This window comes from Chiroxiphia lanceolata, chromosome 11 (assembly GCF_009829145.1).
Source record: "Chiroxiphia lanceolata isolate bChiLan1 chromosome 11, bChiLan1.pri, whole genome shotgun sequence".
NCBI lineage: Eukaryota > Metazoa > Chordata > Aves > Passeriformes > Pipridae > Chiroxiphia > Chiroxiphia lanceolata.
Window position 1 is genome coordinate 14,677,649 of NC_045647.1, and position 18,178 is coordinate 14,695,826.

General features: G+C 44.1%; 1 protein-coding gene across 1 annotated transcript in view; it reads right to left on the reverse strand.

The window, feature by feature from the left end:
- Nucleotides 1–19: 19 nt before the first annotated feature.
- The window catches only part of FANCD2 (FA complementation group D2), a 35,921-nt gene continuing 17,762 nt past the window's right edge, over nucleotides 20–18,178 (reverse strand). The window contains exons 21-44 of the mRNA XM_032699301.1: nucleotides 17,434–17,559; nucleotides 17,046–17,119; nucleotides 16,817–16,957; nucleotides 15,776–15,876; nucleotides 15,354–15,469; nucleotides 15,047–15,155; nucleotides 14,362–14,460; nucleotides 13,453–13,562; nucleotides 12,354–12,500; nucleotides 11,133–11,249; nucleotides 10,119–10,247; nucleotides 9,806–9,921; nucleotides 9,250–9,363; nucleotides 8,566–8,693; nucleotides 7,607–7,706; nucleotides 6,875–6,997; nucleotides 5,960–6,053; nucleotides 5,403–5,474; nucleotides 4,579–4,617; nucleotides 4,262–4,336; nucleotides 3,408–3,482; nucleotides 807–953; nucleotides 191–274; nucleotides 20–109 (exon numbers count right to left, since the gene is read on the reverse strand). Coding sequence (XP_032555192.1) covers nucleotides 20–109; nucleotides 191–274; nucleotides 807–953; nucleotides 3,408–3,482; nucleotides 4,262–4,336; nucleotides 4,579–4,617; nucleotides 5,403–5,474; nucleotides 5,960–6,053; nucleotides 6,875–6,997; nucleotides 7,607–7,706; nucleotides 8,566–8,693; nucleotides 9,250–9,363; nucleotides 9,806–9,921; nucleotides 10,119–10,247; nucleotides 11,133–11,249; nucleotides 12,354–12,500; nucleotides 13,453–13,562; nucleotides 14,362–14,460; nucleotides 15,047–15,155; nucleotides 15,354–15,469; nucleotides 15,776–15,876; nucleotides 16,817–16,957; nucleotides 17,046–17,119; nucleotides 17,434–17,559 — 2,526 coding nt within the window. The remainder of the gene's footprint in view (nucleotides 110–190; nucleotides 275–806; nucleotides 954–3,407; nucleotides 3,483–4,261; nucleotides 4,337–4,578; nucleotides 4,618–5,402; nucleotides 5,475–5,959; nucleotides 6,054–6,874; nucleotides 6,998–7,606; nucleotides 7,707–8,565; nucleotides 8,694–9,249; nucleotides 9,364–9,805; nucleotides 9,922–10,118; nucleotides 10,248–11,132; nucleotides 11,250–12,353; nucleotides 12,501–13,452; nucleotides 13,563–14,361; nucleotides 14,461–15,046; nucleotides 15,156–15,353; nucleotides 15,470–15,775; nucleotides 15,877–16,816; nucleotides 16,958–17,045; nucleotides 17,120–17,433; nucleotides 17,560–18,178) is intronic.

The window sequence follows — 18,178 nt, forward strand, 5'->3', positions numbered from 1 at the left end:
CGCCCGCCCGCCCGCCGCCTCAGGGCCGCGCCGGCCCGGCCCCGCCGCGCCCCGCGCTGCCTTCCGTGTCCGTGTCCGCCTCCGTGTCCGTGCCGCTGCCGCTCGGCTCCTGCGGGACACACCGCCCTCAGAGCCCGCGCTGCACCCCCTGCCCGCCCCCGCCTGCGCTGCCAGGCGGCCCCTGAAGTACCTCCTCAGCGGGTCCCGCCGCGGAGTCCTCCGAGCCCTCGTCCGAGTCCCGCTCCTCGGACGCCTGAGTCAAGATTTCTTCTCCCTGAGTTGTAAGCAGAAGATCTGCACTGAGCGTGAGGGGCAGCCTCTGTTCCTTCCCCCGGAGTGGGAAGGAAGTAATAGGCATTTTGTTGCCTTCTTAAATAAAAAGCTTTCAATTAAAAAAAAAAAAAAAAGGTTTTGTTTAACTGTCCTGCTTCTACAGTGAAAGATGAAGAAAAGAGCCAGGATTGGCTTCTGTTAAAACCACACACGAGAGTGTGTGAAGGTGTTCAAGTGACCATTATCTCCTCCCTTCTGTACACGGGAAGGACCCCCATACCAAGTCATTACAGACAATCAAATCTGACCCCTCAGTGTGAGACCCTCCCAGCAAAGCAGCCTCAGAGATGCAGGTCTTAACCTTGAAATAAAATGTTTCTTTCTGCTGCACTAGACGTGATTGTACTACAGTCACACTGAATTTGGCCTTTTAGCTCTATCCTTACACAAATATAGAGTTATGGTTGTCTGGGAAAGATAAGCACTGTCCTTTCCCAGACTGCAATTGCCCCAGGCAGGGCAGTAATTCTCACCTGGAGATCCCGATTTTTGAGGATGCCGACCCAGAAGGCCTCCTGGCAGTGGTTGAATGCCAACATTGCCTTCACTCTGTACACAAATTGTTCCAGTGACTTCTTCAACAAAGGGACATGGTTGGTCAGTCCAATATCTTGGTGAATCTATGAAACAGTAAAACAGAACTATGATTGATTCTTGCCTAAGTGCTCTGGCTGTTTAAAATCCATTGGTTATCAGGTGGGAAGGATGGGACATGATCCCCACAAAAGGGATCCATGCCTGCGTTGTGTCACTTCTTGGCCAAATTATGGCTATTGTTAAAAAATAAAGCTCTGATCAGTGTTTTGTCTAAGGCTGAAAAATGATCCCTTGCAGCAATCCAAATTAAAACAGAAGGAGCCTCAGCTTTTGTCATGAATTCTAGAGAGAGGCTAGTATCTCCTCTGCTGAATTCCCAAGCTCAGAGGAATAAAAACGGAAAAGGTACTGAATATACCACTTCAATCACATCTTTTCTTGCTCAGGGCCTCATGCAATCCCTTTATCCCAGCTACACAGAATGTGTGCACACTATTATCTAAAAAGCCAGTTTCTCTGGACCAAAGAAGCACTGGGCTTTTGGAGAACTAGGACAGGAGGGAACAGATGGAGTTGGTGTGAGCAAAAACCACCAGAGGAAGGGCAGTTATGCCAGGTATTGTGTGAGATTCAGCTCCAGGTGAGCACCTCCTCCTGACAGGCTTTGATCTGCAGTTCAGAACAGTCATTGCTAAAACAGAAAACTTGCCAACCTGACAAAACCCGCAATTATTTTGTGCACAAGTCTTTTCCTCTTTCATGAGAATACTTTGTAACCTTCTGGCATTAAGATGCTCTCATTAGCTATATTCTGAATTCAGGTCATCTGCGTTTCTTGGAAGAGTTCAACGTGCCTGGGCACTGCTTTGCTTCGAGTTCTGCCAACGGGGAATGAGTAACTGATTTCCAACAGCAAGCTGTTCTCTAGCCTGTGCAACAGGCAGGACCTAGCAATCATCAGCACTAATCAGAACCAAATCAGTGAACCCTTGCTAAAGACACAATCAACACTCACAGTGCTCTCTGAGTCCTGGAACCTGCCCAACTGTCTGCAGGCAGTCTGGAGACTTAAAGTACCACAGCACTGGCAAAAATCTGCCTCCAGAAACCGTCCTTATGTCCAGCATAGGATATGTAAACAGAAGAGAGGCTTGGTGTGAAAGAGGAAATGACGAATACTTAGGAAATCATAGGTGAAGCTGATTGCTATTGTCTGATGCTCCTTAAAGACACATGTACTGAGGGAGAGTAACAAGGTCACACTGCATGATACCTCAGTGAGCATCTGCTAGGTCTGTATGAAAGGGAAATCAAGGTTGGTCTGACAAATGTTGGCGTGAACTCAGCTTGAAATGGGTATGGAGCATTCATGGTATACATTTACTTGACCATATTCAGCTTCTCCCTTCTCATTCTTGCAAAATGATTTGGCACAGAGACCTCTTCAGACTGCAGCAGGTACAAGAGCAGTGGCAGAACATGGGTGTTCACTAATGACAGCTCTGTGCTAACAGGGACCATGGGACACGGCACTTGAAAATGCTGCCCAAGCGCAAAGACAAACATGACATGGCAACCTGCAATGCTGTTATCCTGCCTCAAGGTGAATTGTGACTTCAGAGCAGGCATGAGGATTTCACTTTCAAATGCAAGAAGGACATTTTAGCATCTTCAGGGTTTGTGCCAGCTCTCTTCTTTTGAGAGCTGCAATGGCATGTTCTGATCTCCAGCTAAATTTCTATGCTCCTGATGCCAGCTCTGGACTAAATTGGTAGCAAATCTGGCTGAAGAGCCAGTCTGGTAGCTGGCTTTCTCCCTTCAACTACTTTGGCAAAGCTCCCTTCTCAGATGTGTTCTTGAACCTCTTAGGAGTCTGACAGGAACAAAGCAGCACACATGGAGTTCTTTCCAACTGCCTTCTCCCATGTGTTTCTCTGTTGCAATAAGCACCATCTCTTCACACTGTAAGCAGTGTTAATCCTCTCCTTCCTTCCTGCCCCAAGTCTCCTAAAGAGACTGGCAGACTGTGTGTTACCACCTTCCTCTCCTCCCTTTGCCCTCTTCCCTGGTATCAACATAATATCATAAAAGACACCTCAAGAGGACTTTGAGCATCATTTTTCCCTGTCTGCCACCTGTTGCCGATTCTTCTGACTCACAAGGCTGTTGATCTTTGGCAAAGCTTCTCTCCCATATTATCAGTCTGGCATCTATACTTTGTGCAAGGTCTGTCTCTAAGGTCTTAGCTTGAGTTCTCAGAAACACCCCTTTACAGATGCCAACAACCAAAGATGTCCAGAACCTCTGTCCCTAAAAATGATAACCTGATCTGAAATCCAAGTTAGCCACTTCCAGAACAAATGCTTCAACTTTTGGGCCATTAATCAAGGCTATTTCACCTTCTCTCAGAGTTTTTGCTTATGCAGACACTGCTGGAAGCATGCAGGTAGAACCTGCCTATGCCCTGGAAGAGCAGTGGAAGGGAAATAAACCATTATTAGGACAGGAGTTCGTGCTGCAATTGGAACTTATCTTACCTTGGAATGGCCACACATGTGATGAAGTTGTCTGGTACTCAGCTGCAAGGTTTTCAGCAAACTCTGCACATCATCCTGCAATAAATAAGTAGACCGGCAAATCATTCTCAAAGAATTTTTCCATAAGGGAAACAAGAATTTTGAAACAGCATTAGTCCTAGCAATCCTTTCCAAGGGTTATGGGACAGAGGTATGATGTGTGTGTGCAGGAAACATCAGACAAACAGGATCAGGCCACAGGAGACTTGCACTGTGCATCTAAGTCAAGTAACTGGTAATAAAAGTCTGACCACATGTCACAAGGTCAAGCACTTTAAACTGAAACTCATTTTGAACTGAAGTTTGGAAAGAATGCCTATCAGTGAAAACTGAGGCAATTAAAATTAAGACAACTTGGTCACATCTTGTCTTGAGTACAACTTCTGAATAGGGGAACCAGAGAAAAAGTTTAAAACATACTGCTGGGTTGTGCTATTTGAAACACATCCAATGTGAACTCCAGGTATCAAAAGCTCTGTACTGAGCAACCTGCCTGCTCACACGAGCTTCCTACTCTGAGAGTGACACCTCTGTGGTAATTACTTTTGAAGCAGACGGAGGCTGAAAGGACTTCATTTGCTAACAGTGGAGTCATTCGACCAGAGTGATGGCAAGTTGGGGAACAGTGTTTGCTGGGAGAGCACTGGATGGGCAAGTGAACAGGGCAGAGCACAGCTGGAGACATTTAGATGAGCTTGTCGTGAAGGGTCACAAGTGTCCTGCCAACATGTGGCCAGAGACAGGAAGCTCCTTCTAGCAAGCACCAGTCATGCTTCCCAACTGGTTCCAGACAGTTCTGCTCCCACAAGGCTTACCCTGTGCTTTTTAAAGCTGTGGTCCAGGAGAGGCATGGCAAGCTTCAGAAAGGCTTCTACAAATTGACGGCCATACTATAAGAGAATGATAAATATACCAAAATTTAAACTCCTTTTCAAAGAACCATCCCAAAGTCAGATGAGATAATGATACATTCTTTCAAGATAACAATACTTTCATTCCCAGAGGCTGTTCTTGCTTAGTAAGACTACATCCATGTGAAGGTTGTTCTGGAATATACAGGATCAGTAATGGGCAATGATTCAAGAAAGCTGGTATTAAACTGCTCTCTTCAGTATTTTGAACCCTTGCTCACCTTCAGGCAGATGCTGAGTACAGGCCTGCTGTCAAATACCTACTCGGGCGAGAGGAAAAAAAGAGTCAGATCATTCCACAAGTATAAAGGAAACAATCATTACTTCAGATATGACAAAAGCAAACAGTAATGATGAACCTAAGCAAGAAAAGTACAGCTGTTTCTGTCATCTTCTGCCCAAACCAGGGTCACACTCAGTGACACTGAATGAACCAGCCCCAAAACTGACAGAAAGAAGAGAGTATTTCATCCAGTGGGGCTGGCCTTGAGTTCATCACCACAGGATGGCATGAACTGTCAGCAGGAGTCAAAGGAAGATCCTATGTTACCATAAGAGAAAGTGGAGCTGAGGGCTATGAAGCAAGTTACAGACAGGAATCCAAGCCTCCTGTTCAGAGTATTTGCCAGCCTTCAGCTGAGTACATCAGGAGAGCGTTTTCTTCTGGCAGATGTTATTCCAGATCTACCAGAAGGGTTTGTCCCATCTGCCTCCTCCACAGCTGGCAGTGGACTCTGTCAGTCACAAAACCCCATACTAGGAAATTGGGGGTTTCATCCAGTCCTTTTTCTGCACTTCCTTACATCACCCTGTCTTTGTACAGGCTTATTATTTGTGTAAGAATTGTGGTAGTAAGGTGTGCAGGCTGTAAGAATTAAGTAGTATTGAAGTGAAAGCTAAATGGGAACCCTTGCACACAGACTATAACCAGCTTTATTCACCACCTTCAGGTTGTTCCACTAGTCAGCCATGCTTCATGAACCTGGGTACACCAGGCTTTGCTGGGAATTTGAAGGTAAAGGCAGAAAAACAACCAAAACCTCACCTTGACCAAGTTAATGAGGATATGGAAATTTCGCACAGCAATGTTCCAGCGCAGCAGCTTCTCCAGTTGCACCTACAGGATGCAAGGGGACAATAACCCAAGATGAAGTATTTCCTCTCACCTTGCTGGATGTGCTTTCAGCAGTGTTGAAAGCTTTGTTGTTGAAGACAGAGGAACAAAGCTTCCACACAGGCAGATTTATCACAGCAAAAACACTTCATGGCAATTCCAGCCTGATCAGTGGTTTAAAATGCTAAGAGTTAATTCACTTCCTTATTCTCAGAGCAGCTCTTGGTTGCAAAATAATGTTGTGCTCCCACACAGGAGTTCAGACCAACTGCACATCTAGATTTTTGGCATGGCACAAATCAGGAAAAAAAGGTACTACTTATATGTTACCCTGTATATCAAAGTTTGCTGATGAATGAAGCTGTCTGACTGCATTTCCTAGACAAAGACCAGAAGTAAATTCCTTTCCAATTTATACATCTGTACTGTACTGTGCAGTTTAACTTGTCTTCTTCTCCTCAAAGAGTCCAGTGGATTTATTTTCCTACCTCGCTTGAGTCCGATGGTTTTCCAGCTGGGATGCTTTTCACTGAACTTTCTAGCTGAGCCATCATTACTCTGAAGAAAACTGGGAATGTGTGCCTGTGGAGAAAGTGAAAAAACTAAAAGCCAGCTCTGAGCCTCTAGATGAGCTGTTTGTCACCAGAATGATGTGGAAAATTTGATGGTTATCCAGCTGGGCATCCTCAGTCAGAAATCACAGGAGATTGACCCTAGGGCTCATAAGCATGTCTAGCCCAGCCTAATTCCCAGACAGATGGAGAATCCTGGGAAGTCACTACCACTTCCCCAGTATGAACCACACTTAGACACCACCACTTCTTTGTAACTCTGGGGGTGCACAGTGGAAGGTTTGCAGCTCTCAGCACAAGACAATTCTGGTAGTTTTAAAGTGCAGGAACTTTGTTCATCCCTGTTTAAACCATGATTCCAAATTCCTGTGCTAGAAGCAGAAACACTCTGAAATCCATGCTTCCAAATTCCTATGCCAGCAGCAGAAGCATCCTGAGGGTGCTTTTCCACACTGTATACCAGCCCAGGTTTCCCTACAGCCACCCCAGGCCTCTGATGCTGACTTTTGGAGTGCTTTATACCACCACAGTAGCACAGAGAGAGACAACACACCTGACAACAGACAGTAGTTCATTCTCCAATTAAAATAGCTCACAGTAGTAAACTCAACATTGTGTTAATGCTCAGGACATTCCACCTTGACACAAAGCTAACCATATCCTATCTTGCTGTGTACTGCCAAAAGAATGTTTACAAGTGCCCAGAGTAGCCCACTGCAGTACTAACATGAAACCATAACAGACCACAAAATAGGAAAACTAAATATTTAAAAGCAGAAATTGACATTCTATGCATATCATAGAATCCCTAGTTTCTATTGATATAATTACCTGCTTAGTGTAGGATATGTAGAAGAACATCCATCTTTGGCAGAGTCCATCAGTTCAGAAACACCAACACTGGAGATTTCCTCGATAGCTTTCAGGATGTTATCTGTGTGCTCCAGGTAGACACTAAATCCAAGATCAGCATAGTTGATCAATAAATATGATGCAGGATAACACAGCAAGGTCTTGGACACTGCCCTACCTGCAACACGTGGCCTAAAACTGTCAAGCTCTTCCTTATGCCAAAGGCAATCACACGTAGGAAATCCAAAGCAATACTTAGAACTGTCACAGTGATGTCATTAAAAGCTACCGGGATTCTTGCCATGGGGCTGGAACAGGGAGACCTCCAGAGGTCCCTTCCAAGCTCAACCATTCTGAGTCTGTGACTGTATTTTACCTAATACTCAGTCCTGCTCTCCTTGACTTTAGGGAGAGCTTACCTGCTTTCAGCTCAGTGAAAGCAAGACACTTTGGTCCAGACCCACATTCATATGTGTAGGTATGCACATAAACTCACAGATGTGTTGATACATCCTGACAAGGTCTAGTCTAGCAAACATGTAACAGTTCTTCCTATCACTCACTGTCTCTCAATGCTGTAGAAACAGTGCTTTAGGCCAAGCTGTGTAAGCACGAGGGTTATGATCCAGAGGGGTCATCCCTCTGCAGCAACAGTAATGATTAGAAAAAGAGTGTCTTGGGCATTGCCTGGGGCAATGGCTCAAGCCTTACCAGAGCAGAGTGTGCAGAGCACTGTTGAACTGGCTGCCCGTCTCTCGGTCTCCACTGGGCTTCACCCACGACTGGCAGAGGAACTGCTTTGCTAGTGAAGCTGGGAAAGATAAGGGATAACTTACTGAAAGAAGAATCCAAGAAAATCTCCTTCATCCATACAAAAGCAGTGAGTCCAAATGTCTTTTTAAAAGAAGACAATATCAATACCCTTCACGTGCCTGAACTTTGCTAAGTCAGAATGCATTTTCTCTAAAAAGCAGAAAGGTCATATAGGACATATATCACAATAACAAAATACATGCCTATCTAGCGTGCTCCTGGCCTGGAATACATGTAACATCAGAACCATGATCCACCTCTGGCCATTTCTCTACAAACTCACGTTAAACCTTATTTGTTTGGTAGCTCCTGCCATCTGTTTGTTTTTAATTAGGCCACATGCAACCCTTAAGGTATCCATTTCTAGAAATGGAATTCCAATAACAAGAGACTTGACCTTTAGGCCACAGCACTGTAATAGTAAATGTGAACAGACAGGTTTAAAGTTTACAGATTTCTTAAATCAAAACTTCTAACAAACCTGACAGTCTCTTGGTCTCCAAGCTACATTGGATTAAGTCTATGATCAGTAACCTCCATTACCAATGATTAAGCTGGTACCAAAATTGAACAGCAGGTTTGTGCTTAGAACTCTTAAAAGTTGATTTTTAAGATGACCAGCTGACAGAGCTGGAGTCTGCCTGTGGCTGAGGCACAGTAGAACAATACCAAAGACATTCCAATATATTTAGTGCTGTTTCTTTTATTAACAGCTAGGACTGTTTACCCAGTGAGATTACTAGGATACAGAAAGGAAATCTTTCCCTCAGAAGTGCATTCTCTACATAGAACCCAAGATTTACAAGGAGAAGATCACACGAAAATTAATCTGAGATTAGTGGTTCTTCACAGATTACCCATTTTCTCTCTCTTCCAGCCAGCCATTGGTTTCTCAGCGATGGCAATCAGGAGCTGAGTGAGGATGTGTGCACACTGGAAGCTGGGAACACTCTGCTGGAAATTCAGTAGGTACTGAAAACTCTCACTAGATGCGACAGGAAAGGGAAAAGGTAAAAACAGGGTAGGCAGAGTAATCTCTCAGAAACACATCAATAAAAAGGAAGCATTAGACCATCTCAGATCCAAGGTCTCCCTATCCCAGTATTCTGGCTCCAGCATGCCCTTCTGAAGAAGGGGTGGTCAGCCACTAGTATGTCAAAAATCAGTCACTGAGAAACTACTCTCAAGCCCCCGCCACTCTGAGTGTAGCAACATCTTTATATACTGCTTTTGCCTAGTGTACCTGTAAGCATTCTATTATCCAGAATATGCTCATTCCTTCTGTAAATCCTACTAAACTCCTTGTCTAAAATAGCACACAAGCAAATGAGATCCATAGATTCATGCATATTTTATAGTCCAGTGTCTCCTTTTCATTAGGTTTGACTGCACTGCTGTTCAACTAAATACAAAGCTCTGTTTGAAGCAAACGTGGTCTCTGTGGGAGCTCCCAAACACACATTTACCCACTATGCCCACAGAAAACAGGGAAAAGTGCTTGAAATTTGTCCATTTCAAACCTTGTGAAATACAGATTTTACCTTATCAATTCCTCAAGAAGAAGAAACTCTGTCTCTCCGGGCTTTAGCCTGTCTGCAAGCACCTGGAGAGCTGATCTCAGCAAGTCAGTATTTTCATGTTGAGAAAAGCCATTCCTGAAGGGGGGGGGAAAAGTCCAGTTTATCATCAGACTAGAAGGAAGAGAGGTATCAGATACAAATGCATATCTGGGCATATTGTGCAAGATGAAAAATAAGGAAGCTGGATACCCAAGAATAGCCCTGCACAGGCTTTTTGTCAATGAAATACAAAGTCTGCCAGTCTGCCTCATGCTGGTCTTGACCCAAAAGCCCATTGATTGAATTGTATCAGGTCAGTGCTTCATCACCTACAGCAGTAGCTCAGCTCAGGATGAGACAACGAAGCCTGGCCTAACTAGGAAGTGCTTAAAAGTCTCCAGCCACTGCAGTGGGTTGTTTTGCATGGCTGACAGGCCACTGACAGGGTACAAACACTTTAAAGAAAAGGAACAAGAAGAGGAAGCAATAAATGGGCTTTCCTCATGGAGGCAACTGTATACTTTTCTTTTAAACTCACCAAGCAAATAAGGAGCGAAAAGTTAGAAACAGCTGTTGGTAGCAAGAGGACATCAGCTGGTGCTCCTGGATGTTCACTCCTAGTTCATCTTCTGCACCCTGATTTTGTGCAATTGTCTTTAATACAGAACAAATCATTCATTAAACACCATCCCAAAGAAAGATAAGGGCACAAGAATCCACTTCCATAAATTCCATGTTTAAAAAACCTGAAGAAAATCATGTGACTCTTTTTCCCACAAACAAAACGAAAAATATCTCCACAGGAGACAAAACTTGACAGTTTTTTGAGTCAAAAAACTGAACCCACTGACCTGGAAGTAATTGTGCATGTTCTCCATGTGCTTACACAGTGGCTTTAGTAGATCAACTACACACATAGCAACTTCCTTGGGGGATCTCTGACACAGATGGGAAAAGCCAATATCCTTGTAGCCTCTTTCCTGCAGCAAACCCAAAAGATTAAAGTTGCTTCATCAGCCTTCTTTGAGAATAACTTCAAGTGCTACATCTTAGACTGTTGCCAAGCAGTGCAACTCCCAATGTCATACATGATCAGGAAGAGTCACAGAGTTGAAAAGTTGGCTTCTGCTGAACAATCACCACCAACTCAGACACATGGACAACATTTGACTAAAAGAATAAAACTGATGTGACACGCAGCCTCTTTTATAGGATCATAGAATCATTTAGGTTGGAAAAGACCTTTAAGATCATAGAGTCCAACACTTTACTCAAACACTAAGAGCAGGCAGTCTCTGCACGTGGGAATTAAGATAGGTAGAAAGACAAGGAGAAAGAACAACAAATATGATTGAGCCCATCAAACTGTAGTGAATATCTCACAGTTTAACAGTGGGACATGTGTTTACTTTTCTCCTGAAGGCATCAGCAAGGAGTCCCTGCGCTCAGGGGAGTTTTTCTAATGCAGAAAAAAACCAGAAACATGGATGCAGCAGCTTCTGCTGGCTGTGGCAGCCATCTGGCCTGCCCAGCCTGGGCTGCTTCTTGAAGCAGCCAGTCTCCCCAGGGAGGGCCAAGAAAAGGGTCACTTGAGTTTTGAGGCTACAAGAATTTCCCTCCATTAAATAACCCTTCATGAGATATGCAGAGGAGGTGGTGCTGCAAACACTTCAGTGAGGACAGTGGTACATGTGTCTCTTCTGAAAGAGCAGTTGCTGCACTGGCACACAGCTGGGCCTCAGACTTCCATTTAACTGTCAGGTGAAAATAATTCTGAAAAACATCTCTCTCGGGAAAAGCCTGGAGGCCTTTGGTGTGCTCTGCCTCAGCCCAGGCCTGGACCCACTGCCTGCTGCTGTACTTGCCTTTGGAAAGGGCACTCTCCTTGTGGAGCCCGAGGGCAGCACATGCTCCAGCTTCCAGCACAGGTCATCCAGAAGGAAGCAAAGTTCAGCAGGCCCCAGCTGCACAACTTCACGAGCCTGCAATTAAAAGAACAGGCAGTCCCAGGACCCAGATGTAACTGTAGTGCCTTGAAGCTCAAGTTCACTCTCTCTGCTTCCAGTTATGATTCCTGGCTCAGTTAACCTCGGGAGGGACCTGTTTGGTACATGCTTGGGTTTTATGGCTCCCCAGTGGCAGGCGTGGGACATCGGTTCTGGTTACAGAAAGCATGAAGCCATCCTGGTGCTCTAAACATAGCTGAGGCAATGTCAGGACAACTTAACTACTGAGAAAGAACTGATTTATATACATTGATGTTGAAAATTATCTCCTAAGGATAAAGAGGTTTCAGAAATTTACCAACTGAGTAACAGTCAAGAAGTAATCTGAAATAATGCCACATGGCTCAAGAGACTTGTCAAAGTCTTTCAGTAGGAGGAAGACTGCATGCACAGAGAGAGCTGTCCTGCAAGGGCAGGCCAGGCTGTGCTCCAGCCTGCCATGGCCTTTTCACATTTTATGCATCTTACTGTAGCCTGACAAAATAAGACTCCAGATGGACTCAGCCTGCCTATAAAGAGGTAACAAAATGAAGTGCTTCTACTTTCCACATCCCTAGTGATGCAGTTTTATATAAGCTCCCAGATGATACACAGGACCCTGCTCTCTGACAGCACCTCCATGGCACCATCCCACATTTGTGCTGTTTCCAGTCTCCTGATGCCTTGAGACATCTGTCTTTTTGCAACATGGGCTTTACTTAGATGTCATAGGTTCTTTTTGATAGGCAAGTGGTCACTCAGTGTATTTAACACCCTGTGGCTCAGCAGTGTTCAATATTAAGGCCCCTTTCTTTCCATGAGGTCTATACATGTTATACTGTATCTTTCTCCTTCTACGCGATATTTATGTCACTTTGTTTTTAACATTGCTACACTACATGTCTGCCCTTCTCAGGAGAGTCCTCTTTTCCTCAGTGCCTTGAAGTACTTGGCTTTCTTTAGGGTCAAATGCTCTCCTGGGCCCTGGACCAACACAACATCAACCTGCTGTCCACTTAAATGGAGCAGAAAGGCCCAAGGCCTCTGAGAGGGGCTGATACACCAAGCCTTATCAGTGAGGCTTTAGGCTGTTCCACTCACCTCCGTGTGCATCTCTGTGTCCAAGACAGACTTGGTGAGCAGCCCACAGTGCAGCACAGTGAACACCTCGAGGTCCAGCTCTCGGAAGTACGGGCGGTAGCTCTGCAGCTGTGCCAGAGGATTTCCTGCCTCTCTGTCAGCAGCACTCTGCAAAGGAAATGGCAGGAGTAAGGTTGCAACCAGCAAGACTTTTGACCTCAAATAAAGCTTAGATGAATTCCTTTCCAAACTTATTTGAGATTCTGCTTATTCCCTGTAACTTAAGTGACTTTGTTATCATACCTGACTCAGTTATCATCTCTGTACAATAGCACAGGAGAAGTGTATTTGCCTGGCTGAAACTGATAAAATGGACTCTGAATAACATTTATTAGTAGCACTGGTAGACATGGCAAGTTATGGGATGCTTATGAGATCCCAGCATCCAGGATGCTGAGCCCGAAGCTGGACACACTTCGCTGGCTTCTCTCTTTTAGACAGCACAGATCTTTCATTCCAGACATGATGACAATACTGTAAGAGCTTATTCAAAAGAACAAGAAATAAAATCCAAGAATTCATTACGTGATAGGTTTGGGAAATAGTTCTTATCATGTGATGAAAATGCATAATTTTAAAGATGCTTCCTCATGAATACATTAATTAAATACCTCAAGGAACGTTTGCAAAATGAGCACCCATGACTGAAGCAGACTAGAACAGCAAGAGGAATGGTCCTTACCAGGGTTTGCATTTTCCAGATTCATCTCACGATTTCTGACCTAAATCTAGGAATGGCAGGTTACTGCAGTAATTTGAGAGATGGGATGCTGTCTTAAACAGAAACCCTCCATAGTCTCAATCAGAAAGTAACTAATAGTATTATTGATAATCCTGCACTGTGGCACTGCCCTGGCCCACACTCCCTAGTGGAGAGTGGTTGGTCTCTGCAGGGACAATTTTCAAAATTCTGAGGGGAGGCACGTGCCAGAAAGCAGAATTGAACTTCACCATAATTAACTTTTGAAATGAACAGCCACTCTCTCAAAGCTCCTGTTTATGTTCTATGCCACCTTCCCTAGCCTATTTTCCCTGCAAGTCCCCAGGGATGTACACCTACCTTCTCCAGCTCAGAGAGCTCAGTATCAAGCTGATTTCCCTCAGAACTATCGTCCACTTGAGAACGATCTGCAGAGCTGGCTTTGCTACCATCAGCCTTCTTTTTCCTTCCTTAAAGAGAAAAGCAACTTCAGAATCAAAGGCTACACTGTGCTCTGCACTAGACAGCACTTGCAGCCAGGCAAACAGCACAGCCTGTACTTTAATGAGCATTAAGAAAGCATGGAGCATGCATAGGTTGTGTCATCCATAGCCAGGATCACAGACCAAAAAAAAAGAGTCAAATGCATTTAGGGTTCCTTCATAATCAGATTCTCTTTTACAAAGTCACAATATGAAATTAAACCAAGTCTCACTGTTCTCACTGTAGTTTAAGTATTATAAGTGATTGCAAAAATGAGTGGAACATCATCTTAAAAAATGCTTGAACCAAAATTTAATGCTTCTTCCTCAAACACAGTATTGAGAAAGGAAGAAGACCTGGAAAAGGAAGATGACACAACTACAGAAGGGACTTGCAGGGATGCCAAGCCAACAGCAGAGTAACTCATTGAATCAAAGCCACAGGTTCAGGACCAGACAATGCCACGAACCCATCAAAGACAGAACCTGCTGCTGCAGAAAACACTTTGGTAGGTGAAAACAATCAATGAAAGCCCCAGATTTTCACCGTTAAACACTACGCATCTGCTTTCCCAGGAAGACAGACTATCCAACACCTGTTTGGTGTAGGATATTTTTACATCTCCACTTCAGCTGCAACAGGAGTTGATGAGGTAAAATTTCAAGGTAGATAACACTCTGCCAGGAATTTAGTGCTTCACACACAGACAAATGCAATGGCTGCAGTGCAGTACCCCAGTCAACTCCCATCCCATCTGTTTGCTTAAACATTTTAAACTTTCTTTACCACTCCTTTTTCTCGCTGGACCAGCGGCATTAACGGATGGTGCGGCCTCTGGGGCTTCGGAGTCAAAAGTAGCTGGTGGTGGGACATAGCCAGGGGTTGCTGAAAGAGCCAAAATGTAGAAGTGGGGTTAGTTCAGCTCCTGAATGACAACATACAGGCAAGATACATATCTAAAGGAAATACCATACATTTCACTGTCCTGGTGAATGTCCCTGTTTTTCTGCTGCAGTGCATTTAGCTCCAATTATCCTTATCATCACCGGTCAGAACTGTCAATCAGTATCTTGGTCTGGCTGAACTCTGTGCCTGATCACCACTGTCCTGTCTTTTTATCAAGTACTTCCTTACCTGTATTTCAGTGTAACTTCATGATCATCTGTATGTGCAGGTATGTGCTGCAAGGACTAAATGCCAACTACTGGAGAGATCTGTGCAAGTAAATGTGAATGTTCCTGTGCTTGTGACTCTAGAGTGTGTCATTTGTGTGCTCCTCACTGAGGATGTGATTGAGAAGGGCAGTTTGGACTTGGACAAATTGAAAACAATATCTCTGCAGGCACCAGCTCTTAGGCCATTGTAAAACTGCAGTGTGTGTTACCATAGACTTCCCCCACTGATGTCGAAAACAATCCCTTTCACTTCACAGCAGGTACAGGCCCAGAATGTACAAATGTTTCATACTCACCTGCCAAGCATTTTCCCAGCACGTTCTGCAGCTCTGTGATGTTCTGTAATCGAGTCAAAACTTTCCCCTTCATCTCAGCATCCTGTTGCTGGCAGAAGGCATTTACAACCTAGAGACACAAACCAAACTCACTGACTTAGGGAGATTTGTACCCACTTATACTATTGTTTCTTTTCTGAATAACATTCTCAAGTCTTGAGGAAGCACAAAACACAACACAAGTGAGCTGTGCAATGAGGTCCTGACTGCAAACAAAGCTCTGCAGCAGCCCATAAGAACATGGACATAACTGGTGCCATCTACTCACCTCACGAAACCAGTTGAGAGCATAGAACAGGAGTGAGCAGAGAAATTCCCGTTCCTGTTTGGACAAAGAGTCCAGCTTTCCTTCAACCTCCAGGTCTGTCAGGTACAGGGGACAACCTGGCAGAGAGTAAGAAAAGTACACATTGAACAACTGTGTTTGCTACCCATGCTTTGGTCTCTGCATGGACAAAGTCTCTCACCAAAGCCTGTATCAATTCCAATGCCCCTTTGGAGTAAGCCCTGTCAGCCACTCCACCCCCAGACAAACCAGTTGTCTCCCCTGCCTCTCCTCCACTGTGTGGGCACAGAACATCTCAGCTTCCTTCCCAAACTGCACAATTCTTCCCACAGCTGCAGGAAGTCTTTGCAGACCTGGGACAGGAACAAGACAGCCAGACTCTATACAAGGTCCCTTTCCCATACCTAATAAGGCATCAATCTCCTCCAGGCTTCCACTGTTTTGCTCTGCAGTGTAGAGCCTCAGCAATCGGAAACAGGGTGACAGACATATGGGTGACACTGCCCTGGGGGGAAAAAAAGAAATGGAGTGAGTCCTGTGTTTTATGTATCTCCAGAATGCCCATCACTTCTCCATTATGTCCTCTGTCCTCCCCAGGCCACCTTGCCTATGCCTTCTATTTTGCTTCTTGCAAGTCCCAGCAACCCAGAGCAGAAATGCACTGTGTGGTTAGAGAAAAACTATAAAACACTGGTGATTACCAGTTTTCTGGAAAAGCATATAAAATGGCTGTAATGAACAAAAACGGGATCAGATTTATTTCTGGTGGAAACCAAAAGTCGAAGAATTCAGAAAGAACTGTAAGAAATTGTGCACAACACAGCTATGACCAGTGGAGAAACTTCCTTGGAAGTTTTGTAGTGTGCCACTACTCACATTCTCAGGACAATGAACTTTCCATAGATGCATGTAAAATAGCTATATTTTCTTTTATTTTAAAGTACTTCTGTCTTTTTAAAAGCACAACTGAAACCTCAACAAAATCCTATGATAATAAATTACACAGGCTGAGAAGCTGCAAATAAAAAAAAAAAGCCTATGATTCTATGATGCTTTTTAACTTTGATGCCCTACTGTTTAATTACTTTTTTATTTCTTTTGTGCTTCCTGTTCCATTTTCCAAAGACAATGCCCTTATTTCTCAGCCAAATTTCATTTTTCGCTGCATGTTTGTGGGTTTAGCACAGTCTACCAACATGACTTACCCACAGTCACCTAAAACAGCCTGAGCCACAACAGACTGACAGTTCCCAACCAGCTTATGCCTCTAGACCTATCTGAATATGTGTAACAGCAAGAGAAGGAAAACAACACTGCAAAGTGATAAATTCTCTGACCAGCTCTTTATCAGGCACTTTGGGAGGCAGGGCTGTAGCAGTGAAGTGCACCAAATGAAAACAATTATTTTACCTTTACAGTCATCCCACAGATAAATGTCAAAGTACCTTTTGCTTTGGCTACTCACTCCACCAGTAACCCTGCCAAGCTCACTCTGTGACACCAGTGGCAAGAGGTTAATAGCAATTGCTTCCTGACTCTGATCTTCATCCAGATTATACAAGGGCTTCACTGGGAACAAGAATGAACTGCAAGGAAAGACAGACAAGCTCTTGTTGACCACCTCAGCTCTCAGTGACAGAAACATTACCAATATTTTATCTGTGATTAGCATACCCATCCACTGTGGGGTTGAGATCCACCACAAAGTCACTGGGAAAATCCTCCACCAGACTCTTTCCAAATTCATCCTATAAAGGAAGGAAAAAACCTGCTCAGTAAATTTTAAAGTTCTTTCAGATTCTACTTTTGTCTATGAATCTTAGCAGCATGCTTAATTTCCTTTAAAAGGCTTCCCTGTTGTCATGTAAAAACTCACATAAAGGAAGTTGTTAAAGCACAATAAAGAATCTGCCACAATCAAAAAAAGCCAGGAGAGCAGAAAGATTATTTTTTGTATCTGATCAATCTCTTACAGAACAAAAAAAGTTCTCAGACTGGATTGAAATCCTCAAATCAACTCTATCCTGCCAATGCCTGAAGAACATGTTTCTCTATAACCTACCAGGAGCTGCAAGTCCAAATTGCCCTTCTGCTTCTCAATCAAATTGGCAAGTTCATCATAGTACAGAGCCAAGACCTCTGGTCTTTGCTCACAGCAGAAGCCCACAAGGTCCAGCAGGGTAGACAGCTGAAAGGAGAGAGAACAGTGTGCAAAAAGGGTAAGGTTAAAGATCCAACTCAGGCTTCAGTCCTTTTCACATTAATTTATTCTGAGGCATATCCAAAGCTTTATCTCTGGAGTAACAGCCCATGGTGAATGTTCTTGCAAAGACCCAGTTTTAAGAAGGAACATGGGCCTTTTAGGGTCCTGGCCCAGCTTCCCCATGAAATAACACAAAAGTCTGCCCAGAACCACCCATAAATAGAGTGCCAGCCTAGAAGAAGGTTCTGCAACATGAATTAAGGATAAAGGCCAAGGCTAGGCCAACCCTGTACAGTAGAAATACTTTTTCTAAGTGGCCTGAAAGGCACAGCTGCCAAGCTCAGAGGACGGCAAAGCCTTTGGCTCACTGAAGCAGATTGTCCTGTTTCTTTCCTTTGTATTTGAAAACAACAGCTGGAGAGAAGACTTCCACTAAATGGCTGCAGTGTTCCTTGTCCTGGACTAGGAAGCAGGACCAGCAGTAAGCAAGACCAGCAGGTCCTATCTTAATACAGACTTTTTTTTCTCCAAAAACATTTTTAATATGCTCTTGGCTCTGCAGTCAATGTACAAGAATCCAGGCTCAGGAAAGGTAGTTCCCAGA